This window comes from Trichomycterus rosablanca, chromosome 2, assembly GCF_030014385.1.
Source record: "Trichomycterus rosablanca isolate fTriRos1 chromosome 2, fTriRos1.hap1, whole genome shotgun sequence".
Classification (NCBI taxonomy): domain Eukaryota; kingdom Metazoa; phylum Chordata; class Actinopteri; order Siluriformes; family Trichomycteridae; genus Trichomycterus; species Trichomycterus rosablanca.
In genome coordinates, this window is record NC_085989.1 from 45,381,786 (window position 1) to 45,408,682 (window position 26,897).

A 26,897-nucleotide genomic window follows, 5' to 3' on the forward strand; every position below is an offset into this window, starting at 1 on the left:
ATTATCATTATTATTGATGTTGTTATTGTTGTTATTGTTGTTGTTTATGTGATGATTATTGAATGTACGGAAGCTCGCAGGTTAAAGCGCGCGCTCTATCTGTGCTTGATGATGATGATGAATAAAATTATTAATATTATTATTATTATTATGTATGTTGTCATTATTATCATTATTATTGATGTTGTTATTGTTGTTATTGTTGTTGTTTATGTGATGATTATTGAATGTACGGAAGCTCGCAGGTTAAAGCGCGCGCTCTATCTGTGCTTGATGACGCGGCCTCGGCGACCAGCAGCGCGTGCAGCAGAAGCGTCACTCAGTAGCAACAGGTTGTGTTATATATAGAGAGAGTTAGCGCGCTAGCTTCTGCTGCTAGCTTATTTACTTCTACTTCTCTATCATGAGTGTGGATAAAGCCGAGCTGTGTGACTCATTACTCAGCTGGGTAAGTTATATTTAACCCGTTTTACAGTCATTAAAACTCGGGTTATTTTCCTTGTTGGGTCGCTGTAGGCAAGGTGCTAACCAGCCGGTCAAACCAGCCGCTGTTATAGCTTAGCATAGGTTAGCGTAGCTTCACATTGAGCTAAAGTTTACACGCACTGTGGTGTTTCTGATGATTTAAATGAACTAAAATACTTTATTAAAAGTTGAGTAAACTGCTACAGAAGCGCGAGGAGGAGTAAACACGAAATGTCTAAACATGTCAGTGAAAAGTTTGCGGACTTGGTGTGCACCTGCTCCATGGACGACTGTCCTGTTTACTTTTCACTTTTCACAACGTATGTTTATGTTCACACGGGTGAAAAGTATCAAGCGCCAGTATTGAGGTTACACCGTTTTGAAACATTCCACAGTAAACAGCTGTCTCTTCAATCAAATGTGGGTTGTGACTCACACCTTGTGCCAAACTTTCTGAAATAATAGCTCAAAAAGAACATTTCTTAACAAAAGATTGCAAATACTTTATATCTTTTAACATCTACCATACAGAATATTGTGAAAAGATTGAGGGAATCCAGAGAAATCTCAGTCCATATACAGCAAGGCTCTGTTAAATGTTTGTGCCTTGAGACTTTCAATAATTCATCATTATTATATTCAGCAGTAGTAGTATTGTTGTTGTTGCTGGATATCATCTGGATTATGTGTATGTTTACACGCAATTTAGTCTGGATTTATATCTATGTATATGTATATATATAAAAAAGGCACGAAGTAAAACAGCAAAATACAGTCGCTAACCTGTGGTTGTTTTTCATCTGAACGTACACACACACAGGGGTTGGACAAAATAACTGAAACACCTGGTTTTAGACCACAATAATTTATTAGTATGGTGTAGGGCCTCCTTTTGCGGCCAATACAGCGTCAATTCGTCTTGGAAATGAAATATACAAGTCCTGCACAGTGGTCAGAGGGATTTTAAGCCATTCTTCTTGCAGGATAGTGGCCAGGTCACTACGTGATGCTGGTGAAGGAAAACGTTTCCTGACTCGCTTCTCCAAAACACCCCAAAGTGGCTCAATAATATTTAGATCTGGTGACTGTGCAGGCCATGGGAGATGTTCAACTTCACTTTCATGTTCATCAAACCAATCTTTCACCAGTCTTGCTGTGTGTATTGGTGCATTGTCATCCTGATACACGGCACCGCCATTGGATGCACATGGTCCTCCAGAATGGTTCGGTAGTCCTTGGCAGTGACGCGCCCATCTAGCACAAGTATTGGGCCAAGGGAATGCCATGATATGGCAGCCCAAACCATCACTGATCCACCCCCATGCTTCACTCTGGGCATGCAACAGTCTGGGTGGTACGCTTCTTTGGGGTTTCTCCACACCGTAACTCTCCCGGATGTGGGGAAAACAGTAAAGGTGGACTCATCAGAGAACAATACATGTTTCACATTGTCCACAGCCCAAGATTTGCGCTCCTTGCACCATTGAAACCGACGTTTGGCATTGGCACGAGTGACCAAAGGTTTGGCTATAGCAGCCCGGCCGTGTATATTGACCCTGTGGAGCTCCCGACGGACAGTTCTGGTGGAAACAGGAGAGTTGAGGTGCACATTTAATTCTGCCGTGATTTGGGCAGCCGTGGTTTTATGTTTTTTGGATACAATCCGGGTTAGCACCCGAACATCCCTTTCAGACAGCTTCCTCTTGCGTCCACAGTTAATCCTGTTGGATGTGGTTTGTCCTTCTTGGTGGTATGCTGACATTACCCTGGATACCGTGGCTCTTGATACATCACAAAGACTTGCTGTCTTGGTCACAGATGCGCCAGCAAGACGTGCACCAACAATTTGTCCTCTTTTGAACTCTGGTATGTCACCCATAATGTTGTGTGCATTGTAATTTTTTGAGCAAAACTGTGCTCTTACCCTGCTAACTGAACCTTCACACTCTGCTCTTACTGGTGCAATGTGCAATTAATGAAGATTGGCCACCAGACTGGTCCAATTTAGCCATGAAACCTCCCACACCAAAATGACAGGTGTTATTTATTCCAACCCCTGTATATATATTATTGTCACATGTAATTAATGTTGCTGACTTTTGTTGTCCACAAGTAATTTTTTGCGAGTCACGAGTCGAGTCCGAGTCATTTGAAACCAATTGAGTCCAAGTCGCTGTGTGTGCCTTCAGACAGGTCCCCATCTCTGATATATATATATATATACAGTGTATCACAAAAGTGAGTACACCCCTCACATTTCTGCAGATATTTAAGTATATCTTTTCATGGGACAACACTGACAAAATGACACTTTGACACAATGAAAAGTAGTCTGTGTGCAGCTTATATAACAGTGTAAATTTATTCTTCCCTCAAAATAACTCAATATACAGCCATTAATGTCTAAACCACCGGCAACAAAAGTGAGTACACCCCTTAGTGAAAGTTCCTGAAGTGTCAATATTTTGTGTGGCCACCATTATTTCCCAGAACTGCCTTAACTCTCCTGGGCATGGAGTTTACCAGAGCTTCACAGGTTGCCACTGGAATGCTTTTCCACTCCTCCATGACGACATCACGGAGCTGGCGGATATTCGAGACTTTGCGCTCCTCCACCTTCCGCTTGAGGATGCCCCAAAGATGTTCTATTGGGTTTAGGTCTGGAGACATGCTTGGCCAGTCCATCACCTTTACCCTCAGCCTCTTCAATAAAGCAGTGGTCGTCTTAGAGGTGTGTTTGGGGTCATTATCATGCAGGAACACTGCCCTGCGACCCAGTTTCCGGAGGGAGGGGATCATGCTCTGCTTCAGTATTTCACAGTACATATTGGAGTTCATGTGTCCCTCAATGAAATGTAACTCCACAACACCTGCTGCACTCATGCAGCCCCAGACCATGGCATTCCCACCACCATGCTTGACTGTAGGCATGACACACTTATCTTTGTACTCCTCACCTGATTGCCGCCACACATGCTTGAGACCATCTGAACCAAACAAATTAATCTTGGTCTCATCAGACCATAGGACATGGTTCCAGTAATCCATGTCCTTTGTTGACATGTCTTCAGCAAACTGTTTGCGGGCTTTCTTGTGTAGAGACTTCAGAAGAGGCTTCCTTCTGGGGTGACAGCCATGCAGACCAATTTGATGTAGTGTGCGGCGTATGGTCTGAGCACTGACAGGCTGACCCCCCACCTTTTCAATCTCTGCAGCAATGCTGACAGCACTCCTGCGCCTATCTTTCAAAGACAGCAGTTGGATGTGACGCTGAGCACGTGCACTCAGCTTCTTTGGACGACCAACGCGAGGTCTGTTCTGAGTGGACCCTGCTCTTTTAAAACGCTGGATGATCTTGGCCACTGTGCTGCAGCTCAGTTTCAGGGTGTTGGCAATCTTCTTGTAGCCTTGGCCATCTTCATGTAGCTCAACAATTCGTCTTTTAAGATCCTCAGAGAGTTCTTTGCCATGAGGTGCCATGTTGGAACTTTCAGTGACCAGTATGAGAGAGTGTGAGAGCTGTACTACTAAATTGAACACACCTGCTCCCTATGCACACCTGAGACCTAGTAACACTAACAAATCACATGACATTTTGGAGGGAAAATGACAAGCAGTGCTCAATTTGGACATTTAGGGGTGTAGTCTCTTAGGGGTGTACTCACTTTTGTTGCCGGTGGTTTAGACATTAATGGCTGTATATTGAGTTATTTTGAGGGAAGAATAAATTTACACTGTTATATAAGCTGCACACAGACTACTTTTCATTGTGTCAAAGTGTAATTTTGTCAGTGTTGTCCCATGAAAAGATATACTTAAATATCTGCAGAAATGTGAGGGGTGTACTCACTTTTGTGATACACTGTATATATATATTATGTGTTTTTCTCCCAATTTTAATGTAGTCAATTTGTCTTCCACTGCTGAGGATCCCTGATTTTTTTGCAGTTGAGGAGGGTATATTGCTGCTCGCGCCTCCTCTGACCCGCACGCAGCCCTTAACGGAACCCTTTTCCACCCATACACTCTGCACAGGCGCCTCTATCCGCAATTCAGGGTCCTTACACAAAGCATTTGAAGACCCCGCCCACATATTCCGGTCATTCCTCCCTGCAGGCACTGCCAATCATGCCCGCTAGATGGCACCCAGCCGACCGTCGGCAACACCAAGTTTTAAACCGAGGAGTTCCGAATCTCTGCGCTGGTGTGCTACCTGGGCACCCTGGATTTAGTTCTGAAAATCAGAGTTTCATTTCTAAAGTGCTTTTGTAGGTTTAAAATGTATTACAGCACAAACATCGTAGATATGTGCACTTAACTCCAGGCACTCAATCCAGCTGGACATTTAGCAAACACAAACTCGATGCTGTCAAGAATATAATATATTATACATTTAATTCACTTCGGACTTATGAGTGTCCGGGTGGCTCAGTGGGTAGCAAGAAGGTACTGGGTTTGATTCCCATGGTCCAGAATTTGCATGTTCACCCGTATCTGTATGGGTTTCCTCCGGGAGCTCCGGTTTTCTCCTAAAGTACAAAAACATGCAAGTGAGGTGAACTGGAGATACAAAATTATCCATGAATGTGTTTGATATTAAAAACCTGAACTAATAAATCTTGTGTAACCAGTAACTACCTGTCCTGTCATGAATGTAACCAAAGTGTAAAACATGACGTTAAAATCCTAATAAATAAATAAATCAACTTATGAGGGTCACACATAATAACACTTTATTGTTCTGCTAATCTTGTGTAAGATTACCAGTACTTATTTATCCACCTTAATGCATGATTGGTGAATCCAGTCCCACTCACAGGGTCAAAGTCTTCTGCTTTCTGCCTTTAAGGCATTTTGTAATCAACCAGATGTCTTATCAGTGCAGTCAGATATGTCAGCAATCTCTGGAACTTCGGAGCAAAATTAATTCATATCTTTTGTAATAACCCGCCTGGTTCATTTCTATTTGTATATACACAATATTTATATTTATACAAGGGTTTTTCAAAAAGTTTCCACACTAAGAATTTCAAAAACAAATGACATCACTTTTCTACATCACCTTTCTATGCATTTTTCCAGCGTCGTACCCACTTTTTAAAGCCATCAGCAAAAAAATGATTTTGGTTGAGCACGTAGCCACTGATGCACCACTGCTTTCACATCATCATCATATGAAAATCATCTTCCCCTTAAAGCTTCTTTACGATCTTTCACGATACGACTTTTTCCTGATTTTTTTTTTTTTACTGAAATTGAAGACAAATTATGACAAAGTTTCCATTTATTATTTCTCTTAAAAAAATTAATTTATTTTTTATAAAAATAGCGCCAGTAACGTCAACCAGGCGTGGTGTATAGCGCCAGTGCCCTCTGCTGTTTAAAGTGAATATCAATTCATTTTACATGTCAAATAGATTTGAATTGTGGAATTTTTGAATCGGTTATTAACTGTCTTGTGGTGCATCGTTACACCCCTAATTACTACCACCCTCCTCATTTCCAACCAAAATATAAAAGTGCAGAAACTGAAGATCCCTCATATAAACACAGTCATTAGTAGTTTATCGTAATACATGGACATGCAAAAGAAAAATGCAGACTGCAGTTGTGGTCACCCAAGCATACAGTGTGGTACTTCACTTTAAAGGCTTTAAATTAAACAATACAAAATCCACACATTTTATAACTGCTTGTTTGAATATAAAGAGATTGTAGTAGTCTGTATGCAACACGTACACATCTGGCAGTTAATTTTGGTGTTTTATTCAAGTAATAAACCACCATTTGCTTCCAATAGTGTTCCAAAGAATTCCTGCCTATTCTACAAACTTCTATCGTAGCTTGGGCAAAATTATTGGTATATATTATTCTTTGAAAGGATAATCTTTGTATTGTGGTAATGTTTTGATCAGACTGTTTTGATTGAAGTATGCTTACAAATCTTTTAATCTTATATTTACTCATGTAGCCAATTCAGTTTAAAGGAAAGCTGTTTCATGTTACTGTGGGTATCACATTGAAAATAAACCATCTCTAAAGAGCATGATGTTGCCAATATCAAAGGTCCAAGGCACTGTAGCCAACATGTTTAGACGTGGTCTCCAGAGAAATGTTGGCCCTAGATTGAATAGTCAGCATTGTTCAAATGGTCAAGAAAGAACCAAGGAAAAGTTTTAAACTCTTACAGTTGGCCCTTCAAGCTCAAGGTTTAACAGTTTCAGGTCTATCAGTGTCTCAAAGAAAATGTGTTTTTAAGCAGTTCTGTAAGTTTGTTAGTTGACAGTTGACTAATAATGGCAGTTATTAGTTTTAGTGTGGGTGGATTAGTCTCTGTAAAAAAAAATGTTAATGACAGAGTTGGAACATTGCAGGTCATGTCCTGGAGTTTAAGTATAAAAGTAGTTTCTCTGATGCCTGTTTATAAAAAGTTCAAGTCTATTCTATGTTTTTCAAAGCACCAGCATCATAAACTATTTCGGCTTTTCTTTTTTTTTTACCAACAGCAGTGTTACAGCGATCATGTATTCATGTTTGACCTTATTACATTTTGTTTCTTTATTATTTGAACTTTAGCTGCAGACATTCCAGGTGCCATCATGTACAAGCAAGCAGGACTTAACCAATGGAGTGGCCATCGCTCATGTGCTGCACAAAATGTAAGATGTGTGTGTGTGTGTGTGTACAGTTGGGTTGAATTTGTTTGCTTCATTGTCATGACTAGTTGTTTTTTGTATGTTTTAACCAAGCGTCAGCAAAACAGTGAGGAAAGACTATTTTGTTAAACTGTTAGACACAGCCGTCAGCAGTTTTAGCAAAGCGACCTTGAGAATGTGGTTACTTCACAAAGCCCTAAGAACCCAAAATGAAATTTTCTTCCTATCAGTAATGTAATTTATCAGCTGAAATATGTTTAGTATCTGAAATCTGCTTAGTTTTGCTCTGGAACAACAAGGATTGTTTAGAAAACAAGTCAATAAAGTCCCTGGTCTCGCAGTTTTGGATTGGGGGTGTTTTTATGAAGCAACTTTTATATCATTCAGTGCAACATTCAGAAGTTAATTTCTTTATTTTTTGATGTATTAAAATGTGGTTTTTTTTTTTATTTAATATTGGAATCCGGAGCAAAAACATTTTCTTTATGTACCTGCTATGGCAGCTTGATGGTAAAGGTACTGGACTAATGATCAGAAAGTCACTTAAGTCCCAACACAGCCAAGTTACCACTGCACTGTTGGGCCTCTGAGCAAGGCCCCCTAATTCTCAATTGCTCCTATTGTACTGTCACAGTTGTAAGTTGCTTTAAGATAAATGCATAAATGTTTTTTTTTTTTCTTTTTAAAAAGCAATATATATAATGCTAGCGTACCAAAAGATTCAGCAGTCTGTAAATTGTATATACGGTGTATTGGTGCATAATGTAGTTACCCTGAATACGCCATAGTAAACTGCACTATATGGCCAAAAGTATTTGCACATCTTTTTTTAATGATCGAGTTTCAGTATTACAGCCACACCCGCTGCTAGCAGGTGTAAATTTTATTATAGAAAATAAATCCTATGCTCCCAACTTTGTAGCAACAGTTTGCGAAAGCTTCCTTCCTTCTCCAGTGTGCCTTTCCCCTTGCTCTCAAAGCGATGTCTGTGAAGTCATGGTGTAATGATTTTGGTTTGAAGGAACTCAAACCTGCACTGACTTCAACCCCATTTTAAACTTTAAGGATGAATTGAAAGGCCCTCAGATATTCCAGTTAATAAACTTGTTTAGAGCTTGTTTTGTGCACAGGGTCACAATCATGCTGGAACAGGAAAGGGCCTTTCCTAAACTGTTCCTGAAAAGTTAGAAGCATATCATTTCCTTTATATAATTGATTTATTACACCTGTTGTCAATTGCTGTGACTGAAACACAATTTACATTTACATTTTCGCCTTTATCCAAAGCGACTTACAGAATGAGCGGAACACTATGAGCAATTGAGGGTTAAGGGCCTTGCTCAGGGACCCAACAGTGGCAACTTGGTGGTGGCGGGGCTTGAACCGGCAACCTTCTGTTTACTAGTCCAGTACCTTACCCACTGAGCTATCACTGGCCCATTACACAATAATTGTATAATTAGAAGGATGTCCCTAAACCTTTGTCCATTTACTGTGAGTGACCTGTTTAATCTTCTTGCACTTTCAGAGACCCGTCCTGGTTTAACAAGACATGGCTCGGGAGAATAAAAGAGGAGAACGGGGACAACTGGAGGCTTAAGGTACCTGAGCGATCGTCTCCTCCTGCCTTCTTCCTTTGAGTGCCACTCCTAATTTTTTCTAATAGCCACAGCTTTATGTTTTATTGTTTATTAGTTAAAGTACAGCATCTATGGAGACAAACCAGGTAACAATTAAGGCTAGGGCTTAAACAACTGTGTAAATGTGTGTTTGTGTGTGTGTGTCATCAGGTGAGCAACCTGAAGAAGATTCTACAGAGCATGATGGAGTATTATCACGATGTGAGTATCATGACTGAATAGTGGGAAATATTAATTTCCATGTTCTACTCTGATGAGCCAAAACATTAGGGCCTCCCTCTAAACTGTGCGTGACAGTGCCATTTTCATAACATTTGAGCATGTAATGATAAGGAATCAGTTTAGTGGTAGTTTAGTGTACTGCACCAGTAATTAGAAAGTTGCCGGTTTAAGCCCCACCACCACCACCAAGTTGCCACTGTTGGGCCCCTGAGCCTTCCTTTGCTTGCATTGTATCAGTCATAACTGTAAGTCACTTTAGAGAAAAGTTTCTACTAAATGCTGGGCTGATGGTAGAGACTCACTGATGATTGATGACATTAAAGCTATGGCATCTGGTACGGACCAACAGAGGAGTTACAGTGACTTAAATTGCAGATCTGACACTATCAGACCCAGTTATTGTATTAATGCCTTGCATTTTTGCACGTTAGAACGTCTGCTACTGCTACACCTCATATGCGATATATGGACAAAAGTATTGGGACACCCCTTCTTAATTAATTCTTAATTCGTGTGTTTCATCTACAACAATTGCTAACAGGTGTATTAAATCTCTAATGGAAGTGACACGCTGCCAACTTTGCAGCAACAGTTTAGGGAAGGTCCTTTTCTGTTCCAGCATGACTGCCCCTGTGCTTAAAGCAAGATCCGTAAAGACATGCAGAAAAACCTGAGTCCAGAGTCCTGACCTAAGCCCCACTAAACAGGTGTGGAATGAACTGGAACATCAACTAAGGGTTTCTTGACCAAAATCAGTACCCAGCCATACAAATGCTCTTTTTAACAAACTGGCACAAATTCCTACAGACAAGCTTCAAAGTCTTGTGAGAGGCCTTCTTAGAAGAGTGGCTGCTGTTCTAGCTGAAAAGATCACATAGTGGTCGTCATTTTTAAAATGGGATGTCATGATTAGGTGTCCAGATACTTCTGGCCACATGGTGTGTTCGTCTTATATTTATTTGAACGTTAGCAAATGGTTAAAAGATTAACTGCATCTAATCAATATTCAGCACTCGCTCTCTGTTTCTTGCAGGTTCTGGGGCAGCAGGTCTCAGAAGAACATGTTCCGGATGTTCCTCTCATTGGAGAGATGGGGGACGTGACCGAGCTGGGTCGGCTGGTTCAGTTGGTGCTTGGCTGTGCCGTCAGCTGTGAGAAGAAGCAAGGTGAACCAGGCTACTAAGCAGCTTGATTGTTGGTGTGGTGACTGTGGTGCACGTGTGTAACATGAACAGTTGTTGGCAGATTGGTGAGATTCTCACTGTGGGTGTAACTCTTGTCTTCTCCCCCCTGCAGAACACATTCAGCAGATTATGACTCTCGAGGAGTCTGTCCAGCACGTGGTCATGACGGCTATTCAAGAGGTATGCTGGGCTATTCAGCTGTCGCTCTTTGTTCTGTTTAATAAGAGACACACGTACATGATATGGACACACCTCTTAATCATTGAATTCAAAGAACAACATAAGAACACTTGACAAGAATGATAGACTGACACGAGAATTATCTTCCCTTCCTGCCTTAATATAACCATGGTGTAAGCACGGCATAAAACAACTAAATAAATAAATAGTTATTGGATTCAGGTATTTCATTCAGTCCCATTTTCCAAAAAAAAAATCAAGCACCAAGCCGTGCAATCTGCCTTTACAAACATTTGCAAAAGAGCTCACTGAATTCCAGTGTGGTGCTGTAACAGGATGCCACCTTGGTGAAACTTCTTCTCTTTTAGATACTCCATGACCAACTGTAAGCATTTAGAAACCACAGCAACTCAGCCACAAAGTGACAGCCCTCCCAAGTGACGACATGTGTGTATCTGTGTGTTATATTTACTTTCCAGCTACTGACCAAGGAGTCTGTGGAGTCAGGAAGCCCAGACACCTACGGAGACTTCGACTACCAAGTAAGTACCCTTCTGTGCTTATAAGCTGTCTCAAAGTAACCCCTTTAGTTCTGTAAACACACACACACACACACACACGGGTGAACATAGTGCCACTGTCAATATTTATTAACTGTTTATTCTGGTCAGGCTCTTGTGGGTCCGGTACATCATGAATGGATAGTTCTGAATATATAGTTCTGGATCTGGATGTGTATTGTATTGTACTTTAGAGTACCTATAATATATAATTACTGTATATTGTGACCTTATCAGTACACTTAGCAAACATCCAGGTATGAGATTATTGGAAATACAGTGTGTAGGACATTATTTTAAGGCAGAGCCATACGTTATGTTACTCTGATTCTCTGCCTTATCTCTCTCTCTATCCCTCTATCTCTCTCTAGTCTAGAAAATATTATTTTTTGAGTGAGGAGCTGGATGAAAAGGACGATGCGTCCCAGCGCTGCAGAGACCTTGAACAACAGGTAGGTGAAGCTGTGCGTTAGATTTCTCCTCCAGGTTTTGAGGTCGGCTTTGCCACAGTGAAGGTGCTTGATTGCCACTCGTTACAGCACCAGATTCTATGTAGAGCGTTTTGCTTTTTTTAATATTTCAGTGGAAACTTGAACCAACAATTTTCTGATTAGTCAAGTCAAGTCAAGTCAACTTTATTTATATAGCGCTTTTTACAATAGACATTGTCTCAAAGCAACTTTACAAAATCCAGGACCAACAGATACAAAAACCCCTGTTGAGCAAGCCGAGGGCGACTGTGGCAAGGAAAAACTCCCTGAAAATTACAGGAAGAAACCTTGAGAGGAACCAGACTCAGCAGGGCCCATCCTTCTTGGGTGGCCTGGAGGATACTTTAAATAAATACACGATTTACACAAATCATACAAACACAGAATTAAATGATCTAAAAGTCATAACTGGTAATAAATAGATAAATAAACAATTAAATAATAATAGAGTTGTTATCCGCTCTAGTCTTCAATAAAGTCTGTAGTGATTTCTTGTCGTTGCAATTACTCCAGACCAGTCACATCTGACAGGAGCAGCATCGTTGTCCCGGCAGTCTCGACTTCAATCCTTAACCTCGGCGGGTAAACAGGTTTCCATCAGAATGCCCTCGGGGTAAAACAACAGAGAATGTAGTTAATAATGTACAATGCTAGTTGACAAACAGTTTTACAGAGAGTTTTAGACTCCGGCAGCCCTAATTATTACAGCATAACTAAAAGGGAGAGCGAGCAGGTAACAAGGTCATGAAGGTTTTCACAGGACATCAGCGCCCATCTCCCCACCGTCACCAAACCTGAGTGATCGGACAAGAGAGGCAGAACGACAGCAACCCAACATCCCTGATCACCACAAGTTTCTATGACCAAGAACCCCCAAGCTCTGCGCCTTTGTCTATACTAATCAAAAGCCTGAGAAAATAAATATGTTTTCAGTCTAGACTTAAACATTGAGACTGTGTCCGAATCCCGAATAGAGGCAGGAAGATTATTCCAAAGTTGTGGAGCTTTGTAGGAAAACGCTCTTCCACCAGCCGTGATCTTTTTAATTTTAGGAACTATAAGTAACCCTGCATCTTGTGAACGAAGTGGACGCGCTGGGCTGTAGTGATTAATAAGTTCACTCAGATACTGTGGAGCCAGACCATGTAGCGCTTTATAAGTTAGTAAAAGTATTTTGTAATCAATGCGAAATTTAACTGGCAGCCAGTGTAGAGATGATAGAACAGGAGTAATATGGTCAAATTTTTTAGTTCTAGTTAGCACTCGAGCTGCTGCATTTTGAACTAACTGGAGTTTGTTTAAGGATCTACCAGAGCATCCAGTTAGAAGAGCATTACAATAATCTAACCGAGAAGTTATGAACGCATGGATCAGTTTTTCGGCGTCATTAACAGATAGTATATTTCTTATTTTAGAAATGTTACGCAAATGATAGAAAGCAACTCTAGTAATATTATTAACGTGTGTATCAAATGAGAGATCTGAATCTATTGTGACACCTAAGTTTTTTACATCTGGGCTGGGAGTAACAGAGAACGTGTTTAAGTTTAGCACCAGGTTAGACAATTTGTCTCTTGCAGCTTTAGAGCCAACAAGTAAAACCTCTGTTTTATCTGAATTAAGTAAAAGAAAGTTACACGACATCCAGTTTTTTATGTCGTTTACACAATCTTCTATCTTACTGATTGTGTCAGTATCATTTGGTTTGGCTGATATATACAGCTGTGTGTCATCTGCATAGCAGTGAAAGTTTATGCCATGTTTATGAATAATTTCACCTAGTGGAAGCATATAGAGTGTAAATAATAGTAGTCCATTACCTTTTTCCACTGAGCTACCACTGCCCCACTGTTAATGTTAAAACAACATTAATCTACATTCAATTACTGCTTTATTTTGATCAGGGTAGTGATGGGTCTAAAACCACATGGGCAGGGTACCAGTCTATCGCAGTACCCCACACACCTGTTCAATTTCTCACGTTTTGGAGCCATTTGGATCAACCAGTACATCTACTGTAATGGTTTAGGAGGTAGTGTCATCATGCCAGTATGTCATCTAACAGATAAGTGCTACTGGAGCTGTTAGGTACACGTGTTACTATCGGTGCCCCCTTTGTCATTCACTTCATCTTTAAAATAGCTTTCCAAACTCTCTATTCAAATAAAAGCTGAGTTAAATTGGTTACAAATGAAGAACAAGTTTCAAATTGTAGACTTTGCATGCACCTTAGAGTTTATGATATCTAAACGACTCTAGATTTAGTATAATAATAATGGTGTGTGCATGAAGATACCAAAACCAGCGACTTATTTAAAATTCACTGACTGGAATGGTTTTAATATCATGTCCATGTGTGAGAGATGCAGTTGAAGTGGATTACATTCAACTCAACTCAAAGTTTGTAATCAAGTGGTGCATGAGGAGTCGCATGTACAAAAGGTGTTTGTGTGTGTGTGTGCTCATTCATACAAATTATCCAGAGCAGCTATTCGAATAAGGACAGATCATCTGTGTAAGTGAAGCTTGCACGTGATGTGCATATTTCCCAACACTTTCCAATACTGAAAAGTCTTTTCACTGGCGAGTGGGCGATGGAGTTATTAATAATTAATGCTTTACCCTAAAACACCAAGCATTTCATATTTAATACATGAGTTTTAGAGACCTCTGCATCATGTGTGTATATTGTTTGTTGGAAAACAATATACATGGATGTTTTGACCAATTTTGTGAAATGTAAGATTAAAAAAAACACTCTCATATATGCAGTCAGACTCCATACTGACACCAATTCTAATGTGTAATAGTTCTGCCATTCATGTTTAAAATGATAAGCAGATAATCAATGTTTTCTGTTCGGATTAGACATTAGAACAGTAATGCTTTCTCTCTGAATGTGTTTGTACACAGAACTGGCTCATGTGCACTGAGGGTGGGTAAGACTGTGTTTCAAATCAGCAGTCTGAACTCCTATTAGCTCCACCCTCAATTTAAATGATCGTCAGCTGTTGGAAATGAATCAAAATGATTTTTTTTTTTACCCGACAGCATAAATGGAACTGTGATTTCTTTGTTTTTATTGTTTAGGCACTTCCTTTTCTTAAAAATTTGCAGTGTTTAAATTAAAAAGCATACTGTGCTAAAAAAGGAAATATCATGTATTATAAACTGCAAAGCAGACTGGCAGCATGTTTGCTTACAGCGGCATGAACCGATTCAAATTGTAATCTGGTCAGGATGCAGCAAAACCAGTCTTTTCATGGTTGTATGACCAGGTATCCAGAGACACATATACACACTTACTGTCGTAAAGGCTTTAGGCTACATAATCCACTTTTTAAATTCCGCCCTTGTTTACCCAGCATGTGTAATGTGTATTCAACATAAAAGATTTTTTTTTTTACTGTGTATTTTTATTGTAATGGGATGGGCCTTTTTATTTCTGGTTTGTCCAACTGGTTTTGTGCTCCTGATTTGCTGGTTTCTCATAAAGGTGCTTCATTACAATGAGAACTGTGTGCACAAGTTTTAGGACACGACTGCAAAGTTAAACCGGCTTCTCGTTGTCGAGTATAAATAGACCACTACAGTTCCACTAGATCATTATCAAAGCGTGATGGATTTGAATACAGCAGCAGTGATCATCTGAGATGCCAGCTCCTCGGATGCCAAGAAGATTGGGATCCAGAGAGATCCCTCGGCAGGGTGTTAATTTTGTGACTTGCTCAGGGTGTTCGAGTAGATTTATTGGGTTTTGGCTTTGGGTTGAACGTGGTCCTGCATTAAAAGCTGCACTAGTAGTAGTTATAAATCTTTAAAACAAGCAACACAATGTGTTAACCTTTAGTTCAGTTCACTCTGAGGTGATTATTATGCACTGCTGCTGTTCTCTTATACAAACCCCATTTACAGAAAAGTTGTGATGGTTTGTAAAGTGCAGTAAAAAGAAGAATCTGTGATTTTGTTAGTTCTATTAAATCTTTATTTAACTGACGAGTAAGAAGATAAAAAATTCCAATGAATTTACTGATCAACTTTATTGTATTTAGTAAAAATGTTGGGACTGAGGTGTGTTCACATGTGTTCATCACCTTTCCTATTAATGAGACTTTAATTGTTTGGAAACAAAAGGACTCAAATTGATGCAGTTTTGTAGTTGGGTTGTTCTCCATTCTTGCTTGATACGAGTCCTCCGCTTCGTAACAGTCTGTGGTCTCCGTTGTCTGGTTCCTCTCTTCATGATGTGCTATACATCTTTAATAGGATACAGATTTGGAATGCAGGCAGGCCAATCAAGCACACACATGCTTTGTCTAACTGAAAAAAATCATAGACTTCCAAGGAAAAAAACATCACTTTGACATAAAGGTGTTTTTTGAGATTTAAGAGAGACGTATGTTGCAATGGTACCCGAACCATGACAGATGTTGGCTATTGCATCTTTTACTGATAACGGTCTGGATGGCCTTTTAGTGTTCGGCACAAAAAATTTAATGTCCATTTTACCTGAAAACAAGCTGAACTGTGAACTCCTTTGCAGTGGTCTCACGTGTTAATTTACCACTGTTTACCACAAGTACCTCTGAGCTTATGTGGTTATATTTGTCACAGTAGCCTAACGGTTTCTCATGTAATGTAAATGTGAAGACTCGTAAGTCACACACTGGTTTTGCCCTTCACGGACTGGGATTTATCTACATTCCTTGAATCTTTTCACAATATCATGTACAGTAGTTGGGAAAAGTCCTGGAATTGCAGTCTTGTTGAAAAAGTTTTATTTTGAACTTGAGTTTTTAATGGATCCTCTCTTCTTACCCAATCATAATACTAAAATGTCACTTTGTTGAAGTGTGTTGCAGGCAAAAAAATTCATATTATAAAATTCACAACAACTTGTTTTATTGAATTTTCAAAATGTCCCAACTTTTTCTGGAATGTTTTTAGTCAATAGCGCTCCACTTGGTTCCAAATGAAGTCATAGTGTTGATCTTTTTTCCGAACATACACAGCTGTCCTTTTAACATCGTATATATTTTGTCTTAATTCTCTACAGCAGAAACACCCAGGTTTCTCTGATTTGACAAACTGTTCAGTACAGCATTATGTGGTGTGGGACGCAGCCTGTTTTATTCTCCGTCAAGTTCCGCCGCTGAACAATTTTATTAGCTTATAAAACTCCAAACAAATTGAAGCCAACCAAATTTTCACACCACCACTTGTTACAAGTATGACCCAGTGAGAATGGAATAATACTGACCCACATTAGATAACATTGGTCAATGTTAATGTTAAAACGTAACATTAAAAATAGCAGATGTTAAAAGCTCACTTATCTCAGACTGATCACATTTTGTAATAGAAAATTTCAGGTAGCACACACCTTTAGCAATAGTGAAAGAATCCTCGGTGCTAAAATAAGTCATTTTTCCTTAAAAAGTTTGTTATAGGCCACTGGATTTGTTAAGGGAACATCATGTCATTCTGTAAGTATTTTCCCTGGTTATTACTCTTACCGATTTATCACCAAATTCTTTTCCTTAGTCCTCAACACCCACAACTGTCCTGTCTTGTTTTATTCAGTAAAAAAAAAAAAACCCAACCCCAAATGTACTTTGTTTGAGCAGCATGCGTTTCATTCTGTTTGCTTTCTAACACCCAGAAAAGCATGGAGACCCAGTGCAAGTAACAAACCAGACTAACAACACCGGCTGCTCTAATGACATGCATGATGGTCGTCATTGTCAACTTAACTATGCTTAAACCAATATAGATTTACAGAATGTTTTTATTGATTTTTTTTTTCCTACTAAGAAGAAGTCTGTATTGATATTTATTTTACTGCTTTGTGTGTTATGGGACACAAACACAGGCATCTAGCGTTCCGCCAAAATGTTGGACCGTGCAACGTGCAGACTGGTGTGAATGACAGTCAAACAATGACAATTTATTTGTGTGGCTTTTTTTTTACAATGGACGTTCTCACTGCAACTCTACAGATTCCAGGACCAAAAAAGTCCAGTAGAGCAAACCAGGGACAACAGTGGCATGGAAGAAATCTCTAAATTTTACACGGAAGAAACCTTGAAAGGACTTAACCGGCAGCCTTGAGGATGATTTGAGCGAATTTGAATTGGATAAAATAAACTAGATATGTGTAAATAAAAGTATTTCTGCATTAGTTATACCTAGTAAAAAGCATAAAGAATGTATAGTTCATTATATTAGTTAATTATGTGGTAGAATAAAGTCTAATAGTGAGTTCTGGACATTGTGAGTGCAGCCACTCTGACGTTCCTGCCTGATGTGTTGGGAATCTATTGTTGGCATTGCAGCTTGAAACCTGCAGGCTTCAGCCTTGGGTGGGTAAAAATGTTCACGTCACGTCAGAGCCACTTCAGGATTAAAAAACAGAAAGTGTAAAAATCTGAATTAAGTCATAATAATTAATAAGATGACATGAACAATCAAAATTGAATCATTTGGGGGGGGGGGGGGAGTGCAATGTTCCCCTTGTTCTTTTTTACTGTACTTCGTGTGTGTGTGTGTGTGTGTGTGTGTTCCAGCTGTCTCTGCTGATGGAAGAGAAGTGTCTGATGCAGACTGAACTCCAGACTCTAAAGAAGAGTTTGGGTCGCTGTGAGCCTCAGGATGCTTCTACCACAATCACAGGCAAGAAACTGCTGCTGCTACAGAGCCAGATTGAACAGCTTCAGGAGGAGAACTACAGGTTAGAGCCCCTCACAGAGCTCTGCACTGACAGTCACAGACACTCAAGTCGTATCGACTATCGAGAACGCCAGTGCGCTATAAAATGTACCCACAGTTGCAGTTTTAGGGCATATTTACATGAGAAGCGTTTTGCACTTCGCTGACCACGAGTCTGAGGTCAAACTGTCGCTTTGTTCGGCACTCGGCTCAAGCGGTGCAGTAAAGCGTCATCAAAGTGTGAATATGAGACGGATCTGCATTTGTGTGGAATAACGGTCAGATCCACTCTGAAAGTTCCACATGTATCTGTGTTTATCTGTATTTTCTTCACTGTTTCACTCTTAAACTTGTGTTAGAGCTCGAGGTTCTGAGAAATTGTGAGAACGCTTATTGTTAAAAAAAAGCTTAATGTGGTTTAATAAAAACTAAACTTCTCTTAATTATTACTGCTCATAAGTTCTCTCCACTAATGAAATTCCTCACTTGTCTTAATACAATGTCACGTTAAGTTTTGTTCATGTTAAGCGTTGTTTGTTTTCTGCGTCATATCAAACAGTTGGTCTCATTGAAGGCGCTTTATAAAGATCAGTGGCAAACTGGGTCAAAGTTTAACCAGTGAGTTCCAGTTAGAAATAAAAGGGTTTTACGTGTGTGTGTGTAGGCTGGAGAACAGCCGTGATGACGTGCGTATACGAAATGAAGCTCTGGAGAGAGAAGTGGCCGACCTGCAGCATCGCAACGAGGACCTTACCAGTCTGGCCCAGGAGGCACAGACTCTCAAAGACGAGATGGACATCCTCCGGTATAAACACACACGCTATGTGGCCGAAAGTATGTGGACACCCCTCCTAACATTGAGTCTAGTTGTTTCAACGTCCATTGCTAACAGGTGTATTAAAAATGATATAAAGTAAATTCTATGCTTTTGATGTTGTGGTAACAGTTTAGGGAAGTCTCCTTTCTGTTCGAGTATGATTATGTCCCTTAGCACAAAGCACGGTCTGAACACAGAGCCCTGGTCCCAACCCAACTCAACACTTTTTGGATGAATTAACCTTATCCATCAATGCCTTGATCTCACTGATTTTATTGACTGAGTGGCCACAAATTCCCACACACACTCCAAAACGTCTTCCCAGAAGAGTGGATGATATTACAGCTACAAAGGAAAAAAGGGATCGATTCAACATGCCTTTGGAATAGATGTCCCAATACTTTTCGAGTGGTGGGGCGGTCCTGGTCCTTTCTGTGTGGGTTTTCTCAAGGAGCTCTGGTTTCCTCCCACAGTCCAAAAACATGCAAATGATGTGAATTGGAGATACAAAATTGTCTATGACTGTGCTTGACATTAAACTCGAACTGATGAATCTTATGTAACTATCTGTCCTGTCATGAATGTAATCAAAGTGTGTAAAACATGACGTTAAGGTCCTGATAAAATAAATAAATTGTTATGAATTAAACTTGGATTGCAAGCCAGGCCTTCTCTTCCAACATCAGTGCCTGACCTCTCTCGATTGAATGGGAACAAATTCCCACAGGCACACTCCGAAGTCCTGTAGAAAGACTTCTGGGAAGAGTGGATGATATTACAGCTACAAAGGAAAGAGGGAGCGATTCAATATAAATGCCCATGCTTTCGGAGCAAGCTCATGGTCAGGTGTCCCAATACTTTGTTCATATTTACATTTTAGGCATTTAGCAGTCGCTTTTAACCAAAGCGACTTACAGTACTGTGGCAGTATTTTGTCTAAGCGATTGAGGGTTAAAGGGCTTGCTCAAGGGCCCAACTGCAACCTGGCAGTGGTGGGGCTTGAACCAGCGATCAATTGAATTACTAGTCCAGTACTTTAACTGCTAGGCTACAACTGTCCTATAGAGTTTAGAACTGCCCTACAACTGCCCCTGTGTGGCCCCTGTCATCTATAGAAGAATCATGCCACAATATACACATTTAGTCCATTGCATGGACGTTGGCAGCTCCAGTGTGCACACCGTGAGCTTTCCACAAAGTCCTTACCGTATGTTGTTTTTCCCAGGCACTCATCAGACCGTGTGAGTCGTCTGGAGGCCATGGTGGAGACGTACAAGCGGAAGTTGGAGGATCTGGGAGACCTGCGCAGACAGGTGCGTCTGCTGGAGGAGAAGAACACCGTGTACATGCAGCGCACGTGCGAGCTGGAGGAGGAGCTGTGCAGGGCCAATGCTGGACGCACACAGCTGGACTCCTACAAAAAACAGGTGTGGACCAGCAGTCAGGTTTAGTAGGTAGTCATCTGAAGGAAAAAGACTGTACATAAAAACCTAAGTTATTATTATTATCATTATTATTAACAGGTGCATGAGCTTCACACCAAACACTCATCAGAGGCTGTGAAGGCTGAGAGGTGGCAGTTTGAATACAAAAACCTTCATGAGAAATATGAAGCTCTGCTCAAGGAGAAAGAGGTGCGTCTGTCACTGACTGCGTAGAGAAAGAAGCATAATGTAGTTGTGTATACATTTACATGATGTTGCTTTATTTCTGCACATTTGAACGACACGTGAGGGTGTAGACGTGCATTAATATTTTTAATAACTTTTCATTAGGACCAGAATCAGTAAAACAGGATGGTTTTGACCCTGTGAAGAGTTTTTTTCTTGACAAATTACTTTAAATAAAGCTACATCAATGTAGAATAAAAGGCTAAAACATTTGGACCACCCACCCAACATGCTGTCAAAACAGCTCACCTCAGATCACTGTCTGTGGGTACTCACTACAGCTAGTCCGCAGGTCTTTATGCTGATCAGATTTGCTGCATTCAACACATCACTATAAGGAACTACCATTAGCCCAACATTTAGTAGATCCCTGGGGCTGCATGGTGGCTCGGTAGGTAGCACTGTTGCCTCACAGCAAGAAGGTCCTGGGTTCGATTCCTAGGTGGAGCAGTCCGGATCCTTGCTGTGTGGAGTTTGCATGTTCTCCCTGTGTGTGTGTGTGTAGGTTTCCTCCGGGAGCTCCGGTTTCCTCCCACAGTACAAAGATGTGCAAGTGAGGTGAACTGGAGATACAAAATTGTTCATGACTGTGTTTGATATTAAACTTGAACTGATGAATCTCGTGTAACCAGTAACTACCTGTTCTGTCATGAATGTAACCAGAGTGTGTAAAACATGACGTTAAAATCTTAATAAAATAATAGATCCATGATCAACACATGCACAGCTGTTACAAAATACACCTCACCGTTTTTGAGAGTGGTTCTAATGATTTGGCTTGTCATTGCATGGAAGGCATTATTTAGCTATGATTGTAGAGAAGTAAATATACATATTTCATGTGTGTGTGTGTGTAGAGGCTGATATCAGAGCGGGACACACTAAGAGAGAACAACGAGGAGCTGCGCTGTGTTCAGGTCCAGCAGAAATGTCTCAGCGAGGCAGGTCTGTCACTTTGTTCCACTCTTATATACTGTGCATGGTCTTAATTTTACTGCTAGTTCATGTAACATATTTGAAAGTACATTGACTTAGATGTAGGTTCTTTAGGTTATTTGTCTTTTTTTGTTTTCATCGTTCAATTAAATGGGTTTTGTGACCACTCGATGTTTTAATAAGGGAAACTTGACTCATGCTGTTGAAATGGTATCTAAACACTAACAGCAGATACTTTCGGGCAATTGGACGTGCTGAAAGGGATAAAAAAAAGGGGAGATGCATAAAATAAAAATATTTTTAAAAAAAGCTTACAGCACCTGGTATTCCCAGGCGGTCCCTCATTCGAGTACTAACCAGGCCTGATGCTGCTTAGTTTCTGAGATTGGGCGTTCTCAGGAAGGTATGACCTTAAGCGTAAAAATAGAATTGCACAGAAGCATAGGGGGGAAATTATTTCTAAATGTTGCTAAATAAAGTTTTTTTTTGCATCTTGCAGGCTCTTTGGGTTCTGATGGCACAGTAGGCAACCTAGCATCTGAGATCATGCCCGCAGAGTTCAAGTAAACCTACAAATCGCACACACACACACACTTTAGAAAGGAAAATGAAATCCTACAGCAATTCAGTTAGCAATCGGTTAGTCAAAATGTCTATGATGTTGTCGAGTAACTGCGTGGAAAACTCCCAACTAAAACACGTATTTGAACCTTGCATCATCACTGGATGTTCTAGGTTTACATTTAACTATTAAGGTCGGCTGTGCTCTGTATTGTAGCTTCCATTTATTCTATCATTTAATTTATGAGTGTTATTTAATGACTTGTTAAATGTGGCACTTTTCTTTAAAAATCTGTGAAATCTGTGATTTTTGAAAAACGAGGTAATTGAAATGAAGCACATTTTCCTGTGTTTAGTTTAGTAGGACCCTGGTTATAACCAGTTGAATAGCTCCTGTCGTTGGTTTCTGTCATTGTGGGTCCGATAGCGCTTGTGTAGCATACTCATTTCTTTCCCCTGTCTGTCTCCGTCGATGTTCGTATGCGTCTCAGGGAGACTTTGGTGCGTCTGCAGAACGAGAACAAGATGCTGTGTGTTCAAGAGGAGGACTACAGGCAGAGACTTGGAGAGGTCCAGGCCCAACTAGAGGAGACACAGCGCAGCCAGAACACGCTGGAAACACAAAACAGGTATAAAGTAATCGTCACTTTGTGTTATTTTTACTGTGTGTGGTTTAATTTTAGACTGGGGCGTATTTAATTACAGAATCATTTAGGTCAGTTCCCGAAAGATGTCGATGTGTGAGTGAGCCTACACACATTTCTACAGGCTTTACGTCACTTACCATCTGCAGCGAGCTTAGTGTGGGCTGACGGAGCAACAGATTGCATCACAGTTTGCCCACACTCGGCAAGCAGGGGATTTACAGGCTATCTATGCGCTTTTCATATGCCAGAGTCGGAGATTCATTTGCAAAGCTAACGGTGCAATCGTGTCTCTATTGTATTTCTGAGTAGAAGCTCTTCATGGATGCCTTGTACAACCTGGTGAAAGAAAAGCACTTACATGAAAGATATCTACCATTTTGCTTCATATTAGGTATTTAAGCCTAGGATGCACCTACAAGCTTGGTCTTCACTCTTCTATGTGTATATAACTATCTATCCTGTTGACTAAGGGTGCATTTACATGAGAAGCGTTTTGCCATGTGCCTCGGTGCAAACTGCCACTTTGTTCAGCACTTGGCTTGAGCAGTGCGGTAAAACGTTGTCAAAGTGTGAATATGAGACGAATCTACATTTGAGTGGAATAACAATCAAATCCAGTCTGAAAGCTCCACATGTATCTGTGTTTATCTGTATTTTTCTCCTGTTTCACACGTAAACTTATGTTACAGCTCGAGGTTCTGAGAAATTGTGAGAATCAGCTTCTCCGAGAGTCTAAAACAATTATTGTTACAAAAGCTTTACATGACTTAATGTATTTAAAAAATGGAGACAGGAACACTAAGCTTCTCTTAATTATTACTGCTCATAAGTTCTCCACTTATGAAATTCCTCGCTTGTTGTTTTAGTAGCGTTGTTTATATTAGTCGTCTTTCACCGTGTCATAACACGTCTGCATGTCCTCCCACAGTCCAAAGACGTACACGTGAGGTGAATTGAAGATATAAAATTGTCCATGACCGTGTTTGATATAACATTGTGAACTGATGAATCTTGTGTAATGAGTAACTACCGTTCCTGTCATGAATGTAACCAAAGTGTAAAACATGACGTTAAAATCCCTATAAACAAACAAACCTGACCGGGGTTTTAATGGTGGGACTGATTGGTGTACACTCAGTCATTGTACATATCAGAGACTAGTCTAATTCAATAGATCTAGATCATTGTACCAAGTATGTTGAAGGGAGAAGAGCTAGGCTATATAAAAAAATGGAATTTAAACCTGACGTGAGCTCGACAAACATTTGAGAAATGACAAAGGCTTTGAGACACAGTCTGAAGCTCTACATTGCTCTTCTTACAAGGTCTTTGGGCAAAAAATTGTTGATAAGGATTAAATTTAGATTGTTGCATAGACATTGTTCACATTTTTACAGACGACTCTCTTTCTCAGGCTGAGCCAGCAGCAGATAGCAGAGTTGTGTTCTCAGTTGGAGGAGCTTCAGAGAGCTCTGCAGGAGCAGGAGAGTAAATCTGAGGATGTAAGTTTACCGCACATGCTGTTTTATAAATTATGTGTTTGTGCACCCACCACCAGAAAATCACCTTAAAAATCAATAACAATCACTAAAATGTGCATCATTATAGTTTGGCCAAAAGGAAAAGACGTTTATGGAATTGATATGGAAGTTTGACTCTTCAGTTATGCCCTAAAGCTGTGTAAATGTTTTTGGCCAATCTATAGCTGCCATGATTTCAGATGCATGCTTGTTAGGCCTGTCACAGCTATATAAAATATAACAGATGAATGGATGTATGAATAGATGAATAGACGGACGGATAGACAGATAGACATATAGCTAGACGTAGATAGATAGATAGACAGACAGACAGACAGGCAGGCAGGCGAAAAAGCAAGTATTACTGTACAAAACTATGAAGCAAAATAAATAAAACATATAATAATTATTATTAAATATTATGAAATATAATAATTGTCATATTTGTGACAAATGATTTTTATCTCTTTGACTTTGTTACTTAATGATGAATTTGAAAATATTAAAGGGCGCCTGGGTACCACAGCACTCGGAACGTGCTCGCCCACCACCGCTGGGAGGCATGTTCGAATCTCAGTCGTGCTATCCGCTGGCGGGGCACCTATACAGACACTATTGGCCGTGTGTCTGTAGGGAGGGGAAAGGTCGAGCGGGGGTTTCTTCTCACTGCAAATACAGACTCCTCTGCTGCACACTCTAGCACCCCCTCGATCAGGATTGGGGGACTGCAGCAGCAGGAGAAACGTTGCCACCAGTAGAAATTGGACATAAATAAATAAATAATTGAAAATGTGTATATGTTAAAATATATGTGATATATACACTGAAAAGGCAGAAGCATTGGGGCTGTTGACGTACATATAGGACTACAGATTTTCTATATAATTATGTGTATTACAGTGTATTAGTTATTGAGATTTAAAATATGATCATGTTAATAAATAGACAGTAGTAACTGTAGTAACAGTAGTAACCAGCCTGCCACTGTTCGGTCCTTTAGATGGACCTTGGCCCTCAGTTTTAAAAAGCTAATTGGACACCTGAGCATGAGCTTGTTGCACATCTCATTTCTATGTAATCTTTTCAGCTATAACAAAAGGCCTCTCACAAGACTTTAAAGTATGTCTGTGGGAATTTGTGTTCATTCGATCTAAAGAGCGAGTATATATAATATTCTGGAGTTATTCTAGCTGTGACTGGCCTAATGCTTGAATTCAATAGTTGGTCCCCTGACTAGCTTGAGATGCAGCTTAAAAATGTTGGTGATCCGTCATGTTGCTCGTCTCTCTCTCTCTCCCTCACTGTCTCGTGCTTAATGTTGTGTCTTGTTAATCACTGTTTGCTGTGGTGAATTTTGAGTTAACACCTGCCTGATTCTGTCTCTGCCCCCCCTTCCTGCAATCCACCAATCATCTACGTCTTAGGCAATCGTAAGTACTGTTTGTGTCTCTTTTTATCTTGCATGTGTGAACAAAATAGCAGAAGTGGCCCATATTACCGCTTACTTTAATGTGGAATGTAATGAAAATGATTTTATGTGTGCCAGAAAAAAACTGGAACATGATATGAGGGGTTGCACCAGCTTGTTTAATGATTTCCAGCATAGTGCATGAAATACCTCTGTTCTGTATTTTTCTGCTGGTTTGTCTTTACTGGCAAACCTGATTCAACCACCACCTTGTCCTTTTTCCAAATTTAATTTAAAACATACGTATACTGTATACATATTTTGTCAAATGTTGTATAGTGGTATATTTTTTTGACACACACTCCCAAGTAAGGGACGAGGTTACACCACACCGGTAAACCAGTCAAACTCCCCTTACTGTCATGCACTTGCTAACAGAGTGTACGACCTACCACACATAAAAGGCGCTAATTTGAGATGGCACCAACGATAGAGGACATTACCCAAACCAAAACTAAAACACTGCTCAGGTTTCTGTTAATAACAGAAATAAAATCATAGAACTGAATGACAATATCCGCTGCAATTGCTTCTGCCGGGAAAATGGCCTATAAGCTGATCTGGCTTTAGACCATGTCAAAGGATGTTACAATCGGGTAACTGGACACGACTGGATCAGGAGAAAGGGGAAAATAGAAAGGAAAAAAGACAATGTGCTTTACGTTAAGGCTTTGTACTGAGGCATTCAGCTGCTCAGGTCTATGCTTAGATCATACTCGGACTCGTTTGAAAAAAGTGCATGTTGTTTTACAGCTCTTTGGGGGGGGGAAACGCCTGAATTTTGCTCTTCCTCCATGACTTGAGTTTGACAGCCTTGATGAAACAACATTGAATAAGCTGGACGTCTGTATTGACAAGTTTTCTCTTTTTTCCTGTAGTCGTCCCTGCTGAAGAAGAAGCTCGAGGAGCATCTGTGAGTAACTTAATATCAATCACTTACTGTGTTTATATGCAGCTAATAATCCACTACAATCTGTCTGATAGCTCAATCTGAATTAAAAGCATTTAAATAAGCACCTTGAACGGGCTTGCATAATTCAATTTTTAATAAACGTAAAAGAGCGTAATTCTTTTATTTAAAATGCTAAAAGCATTGTAGGCTGTCAAATATATATAATGCTTAATCATGTGCAGAGACTGCTCTTCATGTGTGATTAGATGAACAGGCACTG

General features: G+C 40.1%; 1 protein-coding gene across 1 annotated transcript in view; it reads left to right on the forward strand.

Annotated features, from left to right (window-relative positions):
• The first annotated feature begins 392 nt into the window (after nucleotides 1-392).
• The window catches only part of LOC134334362 (protein Hook homolog 2-like), a 40,235-nt gene continuing 13,730 nt past the window's right edge, over nucleotides 393-26,897 (forward strand). Inside the window, exons 1-18 of the mRNA XM_063016634.1 lie at nucleotides 393-448; nucleotides 7,042-7,124; nucleotides 8,650-8,722; nucleotides 8,912-8,962; nucleotides 10,017-10,149; nucleotides 10,280-10,347; nucleotides 10,827-10,889; nucleotides 11,279-11,359; nucleotides 17,965-18,128; nucleotides 18,771-18,911; nucleotides 20,149-20,350; nucleotides 20,447-20,557; nucleotides 21,451-21,538; nucleotides 22,029-22,092; nucleotides 22,582-22,719; nucleotides 24,152-24,243; nucleotides 24,835-24,836; nucleotides 26,604-26,638. Of these exons, the coding sequence (XP_062872704.1) occupies nucleotides 404-448; nucleotides 7,042-7,124; nucleotides 8,650-8,722; nucleotides 8,912-8,962; nucleotides 10,017-10,149; nucleotides 10,280-10,347; nucleotides 10,827-10,889; nucleotides 11,279-11,359; nucleotides 17,965-18,128; nucleotides 18,771-18,911; nucleotides 20,149-20,350; nucleotides 20,447-20,557; nucleotides 21,451-21,538; nucleotides 22,029-22,092; nucleotides 22,582-22,719; nucleotides 24,152-24,243; nucleotides 24,835-24,836; nucleotides 26,604-26,638 (1,634 nt within the window). The 5' untranslated portion in view covers nucleotides 393-403. The remainder of the gene's footprint in view (nucleotides 449-7,041; nucleotides 7,125-8,649; nucleotides 8,723-8,911; nucleotides 8,963-10,016; nucleotides 10,150-10,279; nucleotides 10,348-10,826; nucleotides 10,890-11,278; nucleotides 11,360-17,964; nucleotides 18,129-18,770; nucleotides 18,912-20,148; nucleotides 20,351-20,446; nucleotides 20,558-21,450; nucleotides 21,539-22,028; nucleotides 22,093-22,581; nucleotides 22,720-24,151; nucleotides 24,244-24,834; nucleotides 24,837-26,603; nucleotides 26,639-26,897) is intronic.